General features: G+C 36.4%; 1 protein-coding gene across 1 annotated transcript in view; it reads right to left on the bottom strand.

The window, feature by feature from the left end:
* Positions 1–3,538: 3,538 nt before the first annotated feature.
* The window catches only part of LOC130680109 (uncharacterized), a 78,247-nt gene continuing 60,378 nt past the window's right edge, over positions 3,539–21,407 (bottom strand). Inside the window, exons 3-4 of the mRNA XM_057490226.1 lie at positions 8,036–8,183; positions 3,539–4,910 (exon numbers count right to left, since the gene is read on the bottom strand). Of these exons, the coding sequence (XP_057346209.1) occupies positions 4,778–4,910; positions 8,036–8,183 (281 nt within the window). The 3' untranslated portion in view covers positions 3,539–4,777. The remainder of the gene's footprint in view (positions 4,911–8,035; positions 8,184–21,407) is intronic.

Below are 21,407 nucleotides of genomic sequence, written 5' to 3'. Positions count from 1 at the left end.
CCAGAAAGAGGACTCAGTGAGATGGAAATCACCTATCTTCCTGAAACAGAATTCAAAATAAAAGTCTTAAACATGCTAATGGAGCTACAGAAAAATGTTGAAGAGCTAAGAGATGTAATTCAGGAGGGAGATAACTGAACTAAAACAAACAATGGAAGGATTTAAAAGCAGATTAAGTGAGGTAGAGGAGGCAGTGAATCAAATAGAAATCAGAGAACAGAAATACAGAGAAGCTGAGGCAGAGAGAGAAAAAGGATCTCTAGGAATGAGAGAATATTAATAGAACTGTGTAACCAATCCAAATGGAACAATATTCGCATTAAAGGAGTACCAGAAGAATAAGAGAAAAAGGGATAGAGGGTGTCTTTGAAGAAATAACTGCAGAAAACTTTCCCAATCTGGGGAAGGAAATAGTCTCTCAGGTCATGGAAGTCCACAGATCTCCCAAATCAAGGGAACCAAGGAGGACAACACCAAGACATATAATAATTAAAATGGCAAAGATCAAGGACAAGGACAGAGTATTAAAAGCAGCAAGAGAGAGAAAAAAGATTACCTACAAAGGAAAACCCATCTGACTATCATCAGACTTCTCAGCAGAAACCTTACAAGCCAGAAAGGAGTGGCATGATATATTCCATGGAATGAAACAGAAGGGCCTACAACCAAGAATACCCTACCTAGCAAGTTTATCATTAAATTTGAAGGAGGGATTCCCAGATAAGCAAAAGTTGAGGGAACTTAGCTCCCACAAACCATCTCTACAGTTTATTTTAAAGGGCCTGCTCTAGATGGAAGTGTGCCTAAGACTAAATACTGTCACCAGAGAAAATAAAACCACAGCAAAGGCAATAGAACAACTAACTACTAACCAAATGCAAAATTAAAATGGCTACCCACAAAGTCGGTCAAGGGATACACAAAGAATACAGAATATGGCACCTAAAATACAAATAGGGAAGGAGGAAGAAAAAGAAGGCAGAGAAAAAAAAGAATCATCAGATTGTGTTTATAATAGCATAATAAGTGAGTTAAAGTAGACTGCTAGATATTAAAGAAGCTTCCCTTGAACCTTTGGTAACCATGAATCTAAAGCCTGCAATGGCAGTAAGTACATATCTATTGATAATCACCCTAAATGTAAATAGACTGAATGCACCAATCAAAAGACACAAGAGTCACAGAATGGATAAAAAAAGCAAGAACCATCTATATGCTGCCTAAAAGACACTCAATTCAAACCCAAAGACATACACAGACTAAAAGTGAAGGGATGGAAAAAGATATTTCATGTAAACTGGGAGTAAAAAGCTGTTGCAGTACTTGTACCAGACAAAATAGACTTCAAAACAAAGAAAGTCACAAGAGACAAAGAAGGACATTACATAATGATAAAAGGGTCAGTCCAACAAGAGGATATAACCATTATAAATACCTATGCACCCAACACAGGAGGACCTACATATGTGAAACCAATACTAACAGATTTAAAGGAGGAAATAGAAAACAATGCATTCATTTTAGGAGACTTCAACAATCTACTCACTCCAAAGGACAAATCAACCCAACAAAAAATAAGTAAGGACACAGAGGTACTGAACAACACATAAGAACAGAGAGACCTAACAGAGATCTATAGAACACTCCACCCAAAAAGCAGCAGGGTACACATTCTTCTCAAGTGCACATGGAACATTTTTCAAGAATAGACCACATACCTGGCCACAAAAAGAGCCTCAGCAAATTTTAAAAGACTGAAATTGTACCAACCAAGGTCTTAGAACACAAAGGTATGAAACTAGAAATAAATTGTACAAACAAAACAAAAAGGTTCACAAACACATGGAGGCTTAACAACATGCTCCTAAATAGTCAATGGATCAATGACCAAATTAAAACAGAGATCAAGCAATATATGGAGAAAAATGAAAACAACAGCGCAATGCCCCAAATTCTGTCGAACACAGTGAAGGCAGTTCTAAGAGGAAAGTATATAGCAATCCAGGCCTATTTATATATATATATATATATATATATATATATATATATATATATAAAGCTATTTAAAGAATTTAGACCCAAATGAACAGTCTAAATTCACAATTACTGAAACTGGAAAATGAAGAACAAATGAGGCCCACAGTAGAAGGAGGGACATAATAAAGATCAGAGAAGAAATAAATAAAATTGAGAAGAACAATAGAAAAAAATTAATGAAACCAAGAGCTGGTTCTTTGAGAAAATAAACAAAATAGATAAACCCCTAGCCAGACTTATTAAGAGAAAAAGAGAATCTACACACATAAACAGAATCAGAGAAGAGAAAGGAAAAATCACTATGGACACCAGAGAAATACAAATGATTATTAGAGAATACTTTGAAAAATTATATGCCAACAAACTGAACAACCTAGAAGAAATGGAAAACTTTCTAGAAAAATACAACTTTCCAAGATGGACTCAGGAAGCAACAGAAAATCTGAACAGACCAATTACCAGCAAAGAAATTGAATCGGTAATCAAAAAACTATGCAAGAACAAAACTCCTGGACCAGATGGCTTCACCGCTGAATTTTATCAGACATTTAGAGAAGACATAATACCTATTCTCCTTAAAGTTTTCCAAAAAACAGAAGAGGAGGGAATACTTCCAAACTCATTCTATGAAGCCAGCATCACTCTAATACCAAAACCAGGCAAAGACACCACAAAAAAAGACAACTAAAGACCAATATCCCTGATGAACATAGAAGCAAAAATATTCAACAAAATATTAGCAAACCCAATTCAAAAATACATCAAGGACTCCTCGTGCTCCCAACTGCCCACCGGCCAAGCCAACTGCCGTTATTCGGGCTAGCATCCTGGACATCCAGCCATGCTCTGCATTCTGCTGCTGCTCACTGGGCTCAGTGGGCTCCAGGAAGGCATCGATTCTGAAAGACTACGTGAGCAAATTACAATTCCAGAGAAAATATGGTCACTGTATAGTGAAGGATTTGTATCACATGTGTCCTACAACATTGTAATTGAAGGGAAAACATACACTGTGAACCTAATGTAAAGCATTCTTGCCACTACCAAGGGTATACTGAAGGTTATCCGAAGTCTATGGTGACCATTAGCACATGTGCTGGACTTGGGCTTAATACAGTTTGAAAATACAAGTTATAGAATTGAATACAAGTTATAGAGTTGTTTGAACACATAATTTATCAAGTTAAACATAAGAGTGCAGGCATTTCTTTATATACAGAGAAGGATGCTCAGTCAAGAGAAGTGCTGTATATACAAAGCATAGAGCCTTTTACAGAGTTAACTCAGTATTTAGAAATGCATGTTGTAGTCAAAAAAAAAAGTGTACTCATATGGGTTCTGATGCAGATGTTGTTATTCAAAAAATCTTCCAGTTGATGAGATTGACTAACACTATTTTTCCTTCATTTAATATTAGAATAATTCTATCTTCATTGGAGCTTTGGAGAAATGTAAATACAATTACGGTAACCAGAGACGCTAATGACTTATTACACAGATATTAAAATGGGAAAGATCATATCTTGTTTTGCGTTCACACAATGTAGCATTTTTACTTGTTTACAGAGAAAAATCCAAGTGTGTTGGTGCAACCTTTCAAGGGAAGATGTGTGACAATCAGTATGGAGGAGGTGTTGCTCTGTATCCCGGAAGCTTAAATCTGGAATCACTTGCAGTTATTATGGCTCAACTACTGAGCGTCGGTATGGGAATAGCTTATGATGACATTAACAAATGCCAGTGCTCATGAGCTACCTGCACAATGAACCCAGAAGCGATTCATTCCACTGGTGTGAAGAGCTTTAGTAACTGCAGCATGGAGGATTTTGCACATTTTATTTCAAAGCCAAGTTCCCGGTGTCTTCGAAATCAGCCACGCTCAGATCCATCATACAAAGCTGCCATCTGTGGCAACAGGGAAGTAGAACAATGAGAGCAATGTGACTGTGGGAGTGAGGAGGAGTGTGCTTCTTTGCCAGCCTCGTGCTGTGATTCCAAGACGTGTACACTGACAGTCGGTTCAGTCTGTGCCTCAGGACCATGCTGTACAGGCTGTCAATACGCACAGAAAGGAAAAGAATGTAGGTCTGCCTCTGGTGAAGGTGATCTCCCTGAATACTACAACGGATCCTCTGCATCATGTCCAGCAAACCTTTTTGTTCGGGATGGCCATCCGTGTGGAGAGAATCAGTGGCTCTGTGTCAGTGGCCTCTGTGTCAGTAGCACAACACAATGCCAGGATACATTTGGTGAAGGTTCAACTTTTGGTCCTCCAGAGTGCTATAATCAAATTAACACTGAAACTGATGAATCTGGGAACTGTGGCTCAAGCGCTTCAGAATACACTAAGTGTAAATCTAAGGATCTGAAGTGTGGAAAATTAATATGTGAATATACAATCGAGCACACAATTACTATTCCAAATGCCTCTGCTACTTATATCAACGTGAGTGGACATCGCTGTGTCGCAATGGAGTTTCCATATAATGATAAAGACAGCACAAAAATGTGGGTGAGAGATGGAACTGTTTGTGATTCAAATAAGGCTTGCAGGAATAAGGAATGTGTAGATGTTGGATTCCTGGGCTATGACTATACTGCAGAAAAATGCAATTCTCATGGTGTATGCAATAATAAAAAACACTGTCACTGTAACCCCACATATTTACCTCCAAATTGCCAACATGCTCAAGATGCATGGCCTGGTGGAAGTATTGACAACTTACCTAATCTGTCCTCCTTACTCATTCCGTTTCTTGGTGTATTGATTTTTATCCTGCTGAAAGTTTATTGCGAATGGAAAAATCGGAGAACTGAGGAGGAGGACACAAGTGATGAGCAACTTGGAAGTGAGAGTGAATCCAAAGTATAGCCTGGAAAACAGTGAATCCACGTTATCACAAGTAATTATCTTCAATGGACAGGAAAATGGAAAAGAAAATTTACATGCATTGCTGACTGCCTGAGATTCAAAACATGTATATTATCATTTTGATCTGATAAAAAAGACATTTTTATATGTAACTTTTACATATACGGAATTCCATACAATGACTTATTTGTAAGAAATGCATGTTTATGAGTTTTTATGTTTTACATTTCTTATTTTTAAAGTTATCTCATACTAATTCTGCTAGTAGGCACTGTCTTTTAATCAGTAAGCATGAGACAAGGAAAGTCTATAATATAATAAATGCAATGCCATGAAAATTTTTTCTTAAAAAAAAAAATACATCAAGAGGATCATCCATCATAATCGAGTGGGATTCATCCCAGGGACGCAAGGATGGTACAACATTCAAAAATCCATCAACATCACCCACTATATCAATAAAAAGAAGGACAAAAATCACATGATCATTTCCATAGATGCTGAAAAAACATTTGACAAAATTCAACATCCATTCGTGATAAAAACTCTCAACAAAATGGGTACAGAGGGCAAGTACCTCAACATAATAAAGGCCATATATGACAAACCCATGCCCAATATCATACTTAACAGCGAGAAGCTGAAAGCTTATCCTTTAAGACTGGAAACAAGACAAGGATGCCCACTCTCCCCAATTTTATTCCACATAGATCTGGAGGTCATAGCCACAGCAATTAGACAACACAAAGATATAAAAGGCATCCAGACTGGTAAGGAAGAAGTTAAATTGTCACTGTTTGCAGATGACACAATATTGTACATAAAAAACCCTAAAGAATCTATGGCAGAACTACTAGAACTAATAACTGAATTCAGCTAAGTTACAGCATACAAAATCAATATACAGAAATATGTTGCATCCCTATATACTAACAATGAACAAGTAGAAAGAGAAATCAGGAAAACAGTTCCATTCACAATTATATCCTTTGTAACTCAGAGGAATTCCTACAGACATACCTTAATGAATGAAGATGGCAGAAAAAGGCCAATTAAAATAACTGTTTAAGACAACAGAATGACCTCAAAGGGCCATTAAAGGACTTTTTGAGGTTTTGACATTTTAAAGATGAAAATTTTGTTTTGTTGTCTCTATACATCAAAAAGACTGAGGAGATTCCAACTGTTTAAGATAAAGAGGCCACCCATTACGACTCTGCGATTTTATTTTAAAAGGGAAGAATTATCAGAAAATGAATAGGCCAAAAGTATTCAATCAAAGGAGAGAACACAGGAAAACATGATAGTAAAAGTTATGCAGGACAACTGAGCATTTTCTTAAGTAACCTGTACATTGGAAGTTAATACAAGGGTTTACTTTAAACATAAACCATAACACTGTGAAGGTTAAAAAACAAAAAAATCATTTTCCCACAAAGTGAAAAAACTTGTGCTACAGGTACTAAAAGTATAATGTGTTAGCAAGTGATGTATTTCTGAATAAACATAGAAACTAACTGGATTTTCATTCAGTGTAAGCGTATCAACATAGCAACTCTACGACATTTTAAGTTGGCAAATAAATGATAAAAAATAATTCCTTTCTAGACAAGGAAATTTTTCATGTTGTTCAGCAAATCACCATATCCCACCCTTTCTGCACCTCCCAACTACTCCTAACAAAATATAGCACCCAACATGTGACTAATCAGAATCGTTCACAATTCAAGTGTCACTAATTCAGAAAACTAAGTGATAAAAAGATGGCAGCAAAGTGTCCAGAAAATTCAAGGCTCTGTATTCAAGCATGCTGCTGAAACTGTCAACATAATATAAGGACATTTCTCTAAAACACTACATATTTTAAACTCTCATTGAGAAGTAAATACAAAGTAAGACAGCAGACTGGAAGAATATACCTGAAAGAAGGTGACAACAAAGGAAAGCAATCATTTAAAGTAACTTAAGATGAAATGCCAATCATGGAATCACTATTTCTGAACACAGAAATCATCAATGGCATTTATTATTTTATATATAGCCATCATTTTATATAAAAGGGAAGTATATATCCGGTTCTTAAATATAACTTAAGCAAAGCTGTACAGGATGCAGGAGAAGAAGGATTTTCTTTTATTTATGTATCCCTATTTTATTTTATTCACTAAGAAAATTTTAGAAAATTGTTCTGATGAAACAATGACAAAATGGCATCCTTGTCATTCCAGTGATTAGAAAAAAATCAGAACAATTGAAAAATATGTATTTGACTATTTGTGAGGGTATTTTGTTAGCAAACATTTCCATATTTATGAATTCCATCTACCCAAAAAATTACAAATTTAATTTTGAAAAAATTGAAATATCATTTAGCTCCAGTGCTTATAAACATATTAGATAATCTGAATGAAAAAAATTTAGGGCTAAAAATCTTCCTGTTGATAAAGGAATGAATTAATCGAGTTTAGGTGTTTATAAAAAAAAAGTATGTACTCACCAAACCTGTGTTTGGGCACAGAGTGATTTTGGGGGGTAATTAAAAATACCTTCTATATAACTAATCAAAAGTGAGGGTATTTTCTCTTCTGAAATAAAGCTCTTTTTTCACAATATAAAATTTGTTCATGTTTAAGAGAAACTTGCCATTCTCTAAACTTAAAATATTTTCTTTCAAGTAAATGATTTGCTTTGTTATACATCCGTGAACTGGGTAGTTGGAGTTTGGTGAAGGTCATTTCAAATACTGGAAGCAAATTTAGGGCAAAGGGTCCATAGCACTGGCACTTGCCACCAAGGACTCATTTGGATGTCTTTACTCCCTCGAAGCCTACTGTTTTAAAAGATTTTGCATGCATTGTTAATTTAAATGGTCCAATTAATACATTAAGATGAAACTCTCAAAGAGAGCTTCTAATAAGCTTGAAAAGCATGGCATAACTAGTGCTATCCTAGTGTCTGATAAAATCCAGAAAAAGCAGAGACTAGATGTTTCACCTAGCCCTTGTTCAACAGGTCAACAGAAGTAATAATGAGAACATCTGATTCAGAGTTCAGTAAATCAGTATAGATGCAAATCAGTAAAAGGGTGGCGTTCTAAAACTGAGTTAATAAATAAAGAGCATTTACCACATGGGTTGATTGTAGAGCTCAGTGAAGCAGCTCCTGTGGAAAAGGCGCCCTGTTGAAACTGAAGAGGCCACAGAAGGTATGGTAGATGAAGTGGGTGTTGTGGAAGATGCTGTTGAGGATGGTAACCGTTCTCCAGACTCCATATCTACCAGAGGGCAAAAAATATTCAATTTCACTCAGTATTAAATAGTGGAATTATTCAAAAGAATTAAACATATTTAAAATAAGTCAAACATTTAAGCAAGCTTTTAAAATATGAAATAAGCTTAGAAATATACATTCTTCACAAATACAAAATATGGAATAAAAAAGTAATTATAAAATAGAAACTTATTGAGTAAGTTTAATGGTAAGTACACCAAATCCTCTTCTAATAGACTTTGGGTTTCCTTGTATCAAAAAGAAAACCCCAGTTAATAGCAGTGTGAATATAGCTTCACACAAATGTGTGTTGATAGAACCTTAGGAAGATTAACATAATAACTTATTCTTCCTTAATCACTTCATAACTTACAACAAAATAGCCATACTATCTTAATGAATCAATATTACCACTTTGAATGGACTGTAATCCTTCTAAATTTAGATAGCAATATGCTTATAAGTCTTAAGCATTGAATCTGACCTGGTAATTCCCCATACAGTGAGCCCCACCCCTAAAAAAGACAAATACATTTTAGAGTTTTTACCAGAGTCAAATTTGAACTATGGTCTCAAAATGGTTTTAGTATGACCCATTTATAATGACTCAGCCACTTCAAAGCATCTTTATTGATTTGCTCAGCTGTTTTGGGTACAATCTTACATTAGCCTTATATTGATATTAAAAATGTAGAATAGAAATGAAGAGGGTCAAAAGGTACAAACTTGCAGTAACAAAATAAATAAATCATGGGATGTAATGTACAGCATGATGACTATTATTACAAATACTGTTTTGTATACTTGAAAGTTGCTAAGAGTAGACTTAAAAGTTCTCACCACAAAGAAAAAAAAATTGTATCTATGTGCGGTGAGGAATATTAACTAGACTTATTGCGGTGATCATTTCACAATGCATACAAATATTGAATCATTATGTTATATACCTGAAACTAATAATGTTATACATCAATTACATCTCAATAAAAAAATTTTAAATCTAGAATAGGTTTTAGCCATTTAAACGCTCTCTACATACACTGATCCCACAATTAACCAGGAAAATCATGAAGTTCAGTCACCTTAATAAGTATACAATTCACAGGAAGAAACAAAGAGAGACACTGCTCACCTATATATGAACTTCTAATCATCCACAAGCAAACTTCCACCATTTAAAGAGTATAACCATAAAAAATATTTCTGTATGGATTCTACAACCAACCTGCATGATTACTATGTGTTTCCTAAGAAAAATTGTTTGCTTTTCATACAAAAATATTGGCCAATTAAAATAATGGAGGATTAACATTTCAATGTTGATCCAATCATACGGAATAGAGATGATGAGGTAGATACATGTAGTGAAGGTAATCTCAGGTTGACAAACATCATCAATAAGCCATTTCAATGAGTTTTCCAATCTCACACACTTCAAATCTTCTCTTCATATTCTGGCATTGTTGCCAATCACCTCCCCAGACGACAGTACTGCCATGACGAGTTCATCCATATTCTTACTGAGCTTGTTGTTTTCTTTATCAGCATTCATGAGTTGGTACCGATGGCTACATGGAACTAATGCTTAAAGGGCAGGTTTATGGGTCACCAAACAGTCGCTAAAGAGCTCTGGGACATATGGCTGCCTGACAGCAAGGCCAATCAATTGCTAACATCTTTTTCTACAAACTATTGTCACCAAAAGTCTCCTATCACTAACTATGAAAAATGTGGATTATTTACCTAGAGCTTACAGGGAAAAAAACTATTTAAAATAAAATTATAGCTGGTAACAATTATTTCAAAGATTTCTTAAATGTACTATTAAAATGCATTATTTTTAAAATAATGGTATTTTTCTGAATTAAAGTTATCACTGATATACTATCTCATGTGTATCACAAATACAACAGACACAACATAAACAGCACAGTGCTTCACCAGTTAACCATATTATTGAATCCTCACCCCCTAATGGTTGGTTTTTTATTTTATTTGTCTTTGTTCTCCACAGCAAAAATAATATTGGTGATATAATATAGATAAGCACTTTAGCCAAGTACTTAGTATATAAGAACTCAAAATATAAGTCATTAGGATAATAAATTATGAACTCTAGGTATATTTCTTTCTGTGGACATAACTTAAATCAGGACTAAAGTAAGGAAAACCCAGAGGTAGCATGCATAGATTCTACATACTATACCGCTTATTGGAGATTACCTCTCCTGGAAATACTTACTGAAGTTAAAAACATATATATAGCTGGATCTAGCTCTGAGACACTATCTGTACAAATAAAGCATCAGTAGGTTCTTAACAATAACACTGTTTAAAAATGATATTAAAATGTAAACCAGGCAATTCAGAAAGTGGAACTAGAACTAGGAGTATGAGGTTGGGGACCTTTTTTAGTTTCAGGAGGAATACAATTTTCTATTATTCTTGGTTCTTTCTGTTCACTTGAGAGGAAAGCAGCTTAACTCTTTTTAAAAAATATGCTTATGTGACCATATTCCTTAGACATTCTATAATATACATTATTCATGTATTATTTTATTTCAATTATTTTACCTTAGATACATATTTTTAGCCAGTATGATCTCTTAGGGAACTGAGTAGTCTCCTTATACATAAAGTACTCTTCTCTTAGACTGGCCCTAAGTTTAAAAACAAAATTTTTTCATGTTTAATATGTATTTCTTAGTTCTAGTAAGCCAAAATTTGGTCCACTACTCCATGTTAATCCTCTGTATATCCTATTTTTCATGTTAAAAAAAATTTCAATTAACAACAACAGGAGGAGCCAAGATGGTGGCATGAGTAGGACAGTGGAAATCTCCCTAAACCATATATATTTTTGAAAATACAACAAATACAACTATTCCTACAAGAGAGACCAGAAGATACAGGACAACAGCCAGGCTACATCCACACCTGCGAGAACCCAGCACCTCACAGAGGGGGTGAGATACAAGCCGCGGCCCGGTGGGACCTGAGCACCCCTTACCCCAGCTCCCAGCGGGAGGAGAGGAGTCGGAGCGGGGAGGGAGAGGGAGCCCAGGACTGCTAAACACCCAGCCCTAGCCATCCACACCGGACCGCAGACACAGTGCATGGGGCGCTGGATACTAGGGAAACGGGACAGTAAGACCTGCGAGCAGGTCCCTGCAGCCGGCACTCCTGGGACAAAAGAAAAGAGAGCGCTTTTTGAAAGTCTTATAGGGACAGGACCCCACAGCTGGACGGAATCGCCCTGGTACACTCACCCTAGCAGCTGGGAATCCCAGGGAACTCCGGGCACCCTAACCCCCTGGGCGGCAGCGCAGCTTGGAAGCCCCTCACAGCGATAAACAGCATCCCGCCCATTCCCCCTCCAGCGCGTCTCTGCCATAGCGGAGAAGCAGCCTGAGGCCAGCCACGCCAAGAGCAACCGCGGAGCTTACTCCACAGCGGTGCAGGGAAGAATCAGAGACCCCGTCTGTGCACAGCTGCCCAGCACAAGCCGCTAGGGGTCACTGTTCTCCCAGGAAAGGAAGGCCAGGAGCAAGTGGAAAGGAACTTGGTTCTCCAAGTTGACACACGCGCCAACTGCCTACAACTACCTCTATCACCATGAAAAGGCAGAAGAATTTGATACAGACCATACTAACCCAGACATCCTATCCTGAGAGGGAATCTAAGGAGATAGATTTAGCCAATCTTACTGAAAAAGAATTCAAAATAAAGGTCATAACCATGCTGATGGACTTGCAGAGAAATATGCAAGAGCTACGGAGGGAGAATACAGAAATACAACAATCTAGGGAAGGACATAAAAGCAGAATGGATGAGATGCAAGAGGCCAATAATGGAATAGAAATCAGAGAACAGGAATGCAGAGAAGCTGATGCAGACAGAGATAAAAGAATCTCCAGGAATGAAAGAATATTAAGAGAACTGTGTGACCAATCCAAAAGGAACAATATCCACAATATAGGGGGTACCAGAAGGAGAGAAAAAGGGACAGAAAGTGTCTTTAAAGAAATAATTGCTGAAAACAGTCCCCAAACTGGGGAAGGAAATAGCCTCTCAGACCACAGAAGCACACAGAACTCCCAACACAAGGGAACCAAGGAGGACAACAACAAGACACATAATAATTAAAATGGCAAAGATCAAAGACAAGGACAGAGTATTAAAGGCAGCCAGAGAGAGAAAAAAGGTCACCTACAAAGGAAAACCCATAAGGTTATCGTCAGACTTCTCAACAGAAACCTTTCAGGCCAGAAGAGAATGGCATGATATATTTAATGCAATGAAACAGAAGGGCCTTGAACCAAGGATACTGTATCCAGCACAATTATCATTTAAATATGAAGGAGGGATTAAACAATTCCCAGACAAGCAAAAGTTGAGGGAATTTGCCTCTCACAAACCACCTTTACAGGGTATCTTAAAGGGACTGCTCTAGATGGGAGCACTCCTAAAAAGAGCACAGAACAAAACACCCAACATATGAAGAATGGAGGAGGAGGAATAAGAAGAGAGAGAAATAAAGGATATCAGACTGTGTTTATAACATCTCAATAAGTGAGTGAAGTTAGTAAGACAGTAAAGAAGTTAACCTTGAACCTTTGGTAACCACAAACCTAATGCCTGCGATGGCAGTAAGTACGTATCTTTTAATAATCACCCTAAATGTAAATGGACTGAATGCACCAATCAAAAGACACAGAGTAATAGAATGGATAAAAAAGCAAGACCCATCTATATGCGGCTTACAAGAGACTCACCTCAAACCCAAAGACATGCACAGACTAAAAGTCAAGGGATGGAAAAAAGATATTTCATGCAAACAAGGAGAAAAAAAGCAGGTATTGCAGTACTAGTATCAGACAAAATAGACTTCAAAACAAAGAAAGTCACAAGAGATAAAGACGGACATTATATAATGATAAAGGGGTCAATCCAACAAGAGGATATAACTATTATAAATATATATGAACCCAATACAGGAGCACCAACATATGTGAAACAAATACTAAGAGAATTAAAGGAGGAAACAGAATGCAATGCATTTATTTTAGGAGACTTCAACACAACACTCACTCCAAAGGATAGATCCACCAGACAGAAAATAAGTAAGGACACAGAGGCACTGAACAACACACTAGAACAGATGGACCTAATTAACATCTATAGAACTCTACACCCAAAAGCAACAGGATACACATTCTTCTCAAGTGCACATGGAACATTCTCCAGAATAGACCACATACTAGGCCACAAAAAGAGCCGCAGTAAATTCAAAACCATTGAAATTCACCAACCAACTTCTCAGACCACGAAGGTATAAAACTAGAAATAAATTGTACAAAGAAAGCAAAAAGGTTCACAAACACATGGAGGCTTAACAACATGCTCCTAAATTAATAGTGGATCAATGACCAAATTAAAAGAGATCAAGCAATATATGGAAACAAATGACAACAGAAAGCCCCAACTTCTGTGGGATGCAGCGAGAGCAGTTTTAAGAGGAAAGTATATAGCAATCCAGGCCTATTTAAAAAAGGAGGAACAATCCCAAATAAATAGTCTAAAGACACAATTATCAAAATTGGGAAAAGAAGAACAACTGAGGCCTAAAGTCAGCAGAAGGAGGGACATAATAAAGATCAGAGAAGAAATAAATAAAATTGAGAATAAAACAATAGAAAAAAAACAATGAAACCAAGAGCTGGTTCTTTGAGAAAATAAACAAAATAGATAAGCCTCTAGTCAAACTTATTAAGAGAAAAAGAGAGTCAACACACATCAACAGAAACAGAAATCAGAAAGGAAAAATCACAATGGACCCCATAGAAATACAAAGAATTATTAGAAAATACTACAAAAAACTATATACTAACAAGCTGGAAAACCTAGAAGAAATGGACAACTTCCTAGAAAAATACAACCTTCCAAGACTGACCAAGGAAGAAACACAAAATCTAAACAGACCAATTACCATCAAAGAAATTGAATCAGTAATCAAAAAACTACCCAATAGCAAAACTCCTGGGCCAGATGGATTTAACGCGGAGTTTATTCAGACATACAGAGAAGAAATAACACCCACTGTCCTTAAAGTTTTCCAAAATATAGAAGAGGGAATACTTCCAGACTCATTCTATGAAGCCAGCATCACCCTAATACAAAAACCAGGCAAAGACCCCACCAAAAAAGAAAATTACAGACCAATATCCCTGATGAACATAGATGCAAAAATACTCAACAAAATATTAGCAAACCGAATTCAAAAGAACATCAAGAGGATCATACACCATGATCGAGTGGGATTCTTCTCAGGGATGCAAGGATGGTACAACATTCGAAAACCCATCAACATCATCCACCACATAAACAAAAAGGACAAAAATCACAAGATCATCTCCATAGATGCTGAAAAAGCATTCAACAAAATTCAACATCCATTCATCATAAAAACTCTCAGCAAAATGGGTATAGAGGGCAAGTACCTCAACATAATAAAGGCCATATATGACAAGCCCACAGCCAACATCATACTGAACAGCGAGAAGCTGAAAGCATTTCCTCTAAGATCAGGAACAAGACAGGGATGCCCACTCTCCCCACTGTTATTCAACACAGTTCTGGAGGTCCTAGCCACGGCAATAAGGCAAAACAAAGAAATACAAGACATCCAGATTGGTAAAGAAGAAGTCAAACTGTCACTATTTGCAGATGACACGATATTGTACATAAAAAACTCTAAAGACTCCATTCCAAAACCACTAGAACTAAATCTGAATTCAGCAAAGTTGCAGGATACAAAATTAATACACAGAAATCTGTTGCTTTCCTAGACACTAACGATGAACTAGCAGAAAGAGAAATCAGGAAAACAATTCCATTCACAATTGCATCAAAAAGAATAAAATACCTAGGTATAAACCTAAGCAAGGAAATGAAAGACCTTTACCCTGAAAACTACAAGAACACTCCTAAGAGAAATTAAAGAGGACACTAACAAATGGAAACTCATTCCATGCTCTTGGTAGGAAGCATTTATATCGTCAAAATGGCCATCCTGCCTAAAGCAGCCTACTTATTCAACGCAATGCCTATCAAAATACCAACAACATTCTTCAACAAACTGGAACAAATAATTTAAAAATTCATATGGACCCAAAAACATCCCGAATAGCCAAAGCAATCCTGAGAAGGAAGAATAAAGCAGGGGGCATCTCACTTTCCAACTTCAAGCTCTACTACAAAGCCACAGTAATCAAGACAATTTGGTACTGGCACAAGAACAGAGTCACAGACCAGTGGAACAGAACAGAGTCTCCAGACATTATCCCAAACATACAAGGTCAATTAATATTCGATAAAGGAGCCACGGACATACAATGGGGAAATGACAGCCTCTTCAACACCTGGTGTTGGCAATACTGGACAGCTACATGTAAGAGAATGAAACTGGATCACTGTCTAACCCCATACACAAAAGTAAATTCGAAATGGATCAAAGACCTGAATGTAAGCCATGAAACCACAAAACTCTTAGGAAAAAACATAGGCAAAAATCTCTTGGATATAAACATGAGAGACTTCTTCATGAACATATTTCCCCAGGCAAGGGAAACAAAAGCAAAAATGAAAAAGTGGGACTATACCAAGCTGAAAGGCTTCTGTACAGCAAAGGACACCACCAACAGAACAAAAAGGCAGCCTACAGTATGGGAGAATATATTCATAAATGACAGATCCAATAAAGGGTTGACATCCGAAATATATAAAGAGCTCACGCACCTCAACAAACAAAAAGCAAATAATCCAATTAAAAAATGGGAAGAGGAGCTGAACAGACACTTCTCCAAAGAAAAAATTCAGATGGCCAACAGACACATGAAAAGATGCTCCACATCACTAGTCAACAGAGAAATGCAAATTTAAACCACAATGAGATATCACCTCACACCAGTAAGGATCGCCACCAGCCAAAAGACAAACAACAACAAATGCTGGTGAGGTTGTGGAGAAAGGGGAACCCTCCTAACACTGCTGGTTGGAATGTAAATTAGTTCAACCACTGTGGAAAGCAGTATGGAGGTTCCTCAAAGAGCTCAAAATAGAAACACCATTTGATCCAGGAATCCCACTTCTAGGAATTTACCCTAAGAATACAGCAGCCCAGTTTGAAAAAGACAGATGCACCCCTATGTTTATCGCAGCACTATTTACAATAGCCAAGAAATGGAAGCAGCCTAAGTGTCCATCAGTAGATGAATGGATAAAGAGGTGGTATGTATACACAATGGAATATTATTCAGCCATAAGAAAACAAATCCTACCATTTGCAACAACATGGATGGAGCTAGAGGGTGTTATGCTCAGTGAAATAAGCCAGGCGGAGAAAGACAAGTACCAAATGATTTCACTCATATGTGGAGTATAAGAACAAAGAAAAAACTGACGGAACAAAACAGCAGCAGAATCACAGAACCCAAGAATGGACTAACAGTTACCAAAGGGAAAGGGACTGGGGAGGATGGGTGGGTAGGGAGGGATAAGGGTTGGGGGAGAAAGGGGGCATTACGATTAGCATATATAATGTGGGGGGAGGCACGGGGAGGGCTGTGCAACACAGAGAAGACAAGTAGTGATTCTACAGCATCTTACCACACTGATGGACAGTGACTGTAACGGGTTATGAGGTGGGGACTTGGTGATGGGGGGAGTTTAGTAAACATAATGTTCCTCATGTAATTGTAGATTAATGATACCAAAATTAAAAAATTTTTTAATTAAAAAAAGAAATATGTTGGCCTTGAAGTAATTTTTAATGACCGTTTTCATGAAAGTAAAATTCCACCCTGTAACCCTACCTAGGAAGTAGAAAGATCCGTGCCCCCATTGTGCTTCACTTTTGCTTCTGCATAAACTAGTTCATCAGATAGAACTTCTTGCTATTTTGGTAATCGCTGACCCTCAACAGTGGGCCGCATGACCCCACTCTCACAGTAAAAGCTACTTGAACCAGATGTTACTCAAGGAGACAATGGCCGACCAGAAGTCTGACTTCCACTGTTACCTAATCAGACTCTCTCTGACGTAGACATTTTAACCAGTAGAAGTAGGGTAAGTTGTTGCTGAGTGGGAGGTCAAAAAGGCTGTGGGCCTAAGAATATACAAGCTAAAGAAAAGTGGGTTAGGAGAAATGTTGGAATTGCAGGTGTACAGAGAAGCTAAGTGGTCCTGAGAGACAGAAGATGAGAGTGTGGCCAATTTCAGATTCTTTACCTCAGACCCTCCTTTTAGATTTTCCTGTATCTTGAGACTTTTCTCTAACTTTCCAAATACCTATGATTTTAATTGAGTTTTTGCTGCAACCAAAAGAGTCTGCTAGAAAACTTACTAAAAATTGTCATGTTTAATCTTGTCTTTTTTATCTTTTCTTATGCTATTTACACCGAGACATATTCTGTTTTTACCCTTCCACAATACAAATACCACATTCCTTCAAGTCTAGACTAAAGAGTCACTTAATCCATAAAGCTGTATTGGACTAATCCAGGCCACAACTTCCCATCTTTGAACTACACGGCACTTAAATGCTTCTACCCAGGAAGCTGCTAATTACGGTGACTTTTTACAGCTCTATGCTTCTTTTATGAATTCACTGTATTATTCAACACATAGCGAGAATGTCTGTTGAGACTTACTTTCTGAATCAGTAAAATAGGGTTAATTACATCTACTTCAAAGAGCTATTGTAAAGACAGCCTCGCACACTTCCAGCTGGGTATTTTGTTCCTCACACGTTTGGCCTGAATGCAGAAGAAAATATCTTTATTTTCTTCAAACTAAATATACAAAAGTGGGAAAAGAGGTCAATAAAAGTCAATACCCTTTCTTTCATAAGATACATGTGAACAAAAGTAAGTTAAAAATATCAAGAGCATTTCCACTTCTCTGCAGACTTCTTTGACAGGTAAACCTGAATAGATGTTCAAGAAGCATATTAGGCTATACCCTGTCAACCTGCTCCTCAAGAGTGTGAGCATGACTTTAGCTGTAGACAACAGTATAATTTATGGTTTTGTTTTTAGGTAACAGTGACATTTTCAGTTTAGTAGTAAAACTGCTTTTTCCAGAAATGCTAATATATAACTTTATAACTTTCATTGTTCAAAAGTTAACTTTTCTGAGACCAGGTTTTTAGGGATCAGGTTTTCTCTTTTATGGCATTGATAATCTCCAAAAATTTACAAATAATTAAGATAATTCCCTCTACCATTCTCTTAGCTATAAAATTCAGTCAAATTATGTACTAATTTATCCTTTCAAATATGCCTCTTCCATTTTCCTCATAATTTTTAAATTTGTTTCTGAATTGCTTATAATTTGTTCAAGTCTTCCTGTACTGAAACCCTAATATTAATAAAATACTCCAAAATTTTATTTGGAAGATTCAAGAAGGCTCTCCAAAACACTGCTCAAAGAAAATTTAACTGCCTACCTTCATAATACAAGGACCTAAGTATACATCCTAAACATGTCTTAACATGACCTGCACTACAAACAGAAAATATTATTTAACAATTAAATACAGGTAAATAAGAAATATTAATTATGAGCTAATATTTTTAGTATTTCTGCTAAATAAAACAAAGTACCAAGTCAATAGTAATGTTCTAAAAATGAGCGTTGAAATGATTTTTAAAAATTAAATATCCTTTATAAATAGTTTATTGATTACTAAAATAAATGTAGTCTAATGATAGAACCATAAAGACTTATTGGAATCACAAAACTGTACTTTAATGTCTGTACTTTAAATGCTCATCTAAATATTTCACTTTAAATATTCAAAAGTTTAGAATATTCAGGTTTCACAAAAGGCTAAAAACAGAGTTACGATATGACCTAGCAATTCTTTTCCTAAGTATGCACACAAGAGAAATGAAAACGTATGTCCACATAAAAACTTGTACATGAATGTAGAAATAATCCAAATGACTATTAATTGATAAATAAACAAAAATGTAGTATATCCATGCAATGAATATTATTTGGTAATGAATAGAAATGAAGTATTGATACATGCTACAACACAGAAGAACCCTGAAAATATTGTGCTAAGTGAAAGAAGCCAGTCAGAAATGACCACATATTGCATGATTCCACTTATATAAAATATCAAGAAGAGGCAAATCTATAGAGAGAAAGATTAGTGGTTGCCGTGGGTTGTGGGAAGGTTGGGGAAAATGCAGAGGGCTGCTAATGGGTACTGGGTTTCTTTCTGGGATGATGGAAGTGTTTTAGTTGATTGTGGTAACTGTTGCACAACTCTGTGAATACACTAAAGGGTGAACTGTATATTTTAAATGGGTAAATTGTATGATGTATGTATTATATGTCCATAAAGCTGTTATTTTTTAAAAAGAGTATTTGGATCTTCTACTGATAAAGTGCTATTTGACTTAATGCAATCTCTATTGAAATTTTAAAGTCAGTATTCTCTTTATGTCCAAGACTGAATATAGAATGCCCCCAGGATGACTTTTCATGTGTCACTTACCAAACTCTCTCAGGCATTCATCCATTTAGTCAGTTTTGCATCTCCATATTTTTTATATATATGTATTTTTTTGAACTTGGCAAAACTATTAATTTGGTTTGGGAACTAACAGGTTTACCCAACATTTTAAGTTCCTAAGTACTTACCAGACGTGTTCTCTACAACTTCATTCCAATAAACACACGACTAGCTAGATTTTTTGCAACACAAGAGTTTAATAGAGGTTAAGTAAACCTGAAGATTCTAAGCCATATAAACTATTCACTCCCTTCTGTTGATCCTGATTCCTAAATATCTTCTCTGTATTCCCACCGCCATTTTAGTGCAATCTTAAATCAGTTCTTACTGGAAATACTGCAAAACCTTCCAAGAAGTCTTTCTGCTTCTTTACTCCAATTCTTTCTCCACACAGCCACAGTAATTCTTGTTTTTTCAAATAGTAATATTTTTAATACAAAACTCTGATCCTGATGCTTCCCTACTTAAAACCTTTCAGCATCTCTACTGTCACGTATATGGCAAAATCCCAGGTCCTCTGGCATAAAAATGTCTTCTTAATGAGTCCTCTGACTTCCTTCTTTGGTCTCATTTTCCTCTAATACATTAAGTGAACAAACTTCCTGTCATGCCCCAAATACACTTTTGTCTCTCCTGCATCCATACTGTGTATTTGGTACATGATGTTCACTCTCCCTCAAATGCCCTTCCAGTATTCTCTGCCAAACTCCTATACATATTCTAGGTCTCAGCTCATTCCTTATCTACCCGGGAGAACCATTCTGCCTCACTGAGGAAGTCTTAGTATTTACCTTTCTTATTGCTCTCATATATTCCCTAATTAAAGCTTTAATAAATTGTACTGTATAGCAATTTTCTGTTTTGTTATCTGGTTTCCTACCACCCTGTGAGGTCCTTGAGGAGCAGGAACTATTGTTTACCTTCTTCAGAGCCTTAGACCCTAGAATATAAGATCTTAATAAAGGGCTTTGAATGAAAATGCATGACAATCAAAATTTATATGGACCTTGACAGTTTGCCAAAAAAATGGGGTGCCCATATATTCTTATTTTACTCTAAGAACAAATCTTGAAGTAGGCAGGTCTGGTATTATTTGAATTTTACAGACAAGGAATTCTGAGTTAGTATCTCTCAACAATCGTCAGCTGGTTCAAAAAAATGATAAACTTCATTTAGAAAAATCTCTTACTGGTAATAAATTATGTAGGAAAAACTTTAAAATAAGTTTTAAGCATACTTGTCAATAACAAAACAGTTACCAGTTTCTGAAGTGAAAAAATGTTGGCCAGTGAGGCCTACACATTTCCTTTAATCTAACACTCCAAACTCAAACCACAAATATTAAGGACCTGTAAGAGGGACAGTTAAGACATATACCTGTCAACTCGTGAACCTTATTTTGAACCCAGTCTGTTTCTACTTAATTCTACTCTGGTTCTGTCACTCCTATCAGCTTTCCATTTTGCCTCATTTTTCTGATTTGGTGATCTCATATATAAGACCTTGGCTTCCCTTGGTAACTGTTTTGATATTCTACACTAACTCTAATGTTTCTGGCTGTTTTGCTGGACACACTATACTTGTTAAAATTAGTACAACGTAGTATTTATCCTGCATTCCAAGTCTTCTATCAGTTAACCC

The sequence above is a fragment of the Manis pentadactyla genome, chromosome 12 (assembly GCF_030020395.1).
Source record: "Manis pentadactyla isolate mManPen7 chromosome 12, mManPen7.hap1, whole genome shotgun sequence".
Classification (NCBI taxonomy): Eukaryota; Metazoa; Chordata; class Mammalia; order Pholidota; family Manidae; genus Manis; species Manis pentadactyla.
Note: the sequence above shows the minus strand (reverse complement) of the source record. Positions and strands in the feature narration are given on the sequence as shown.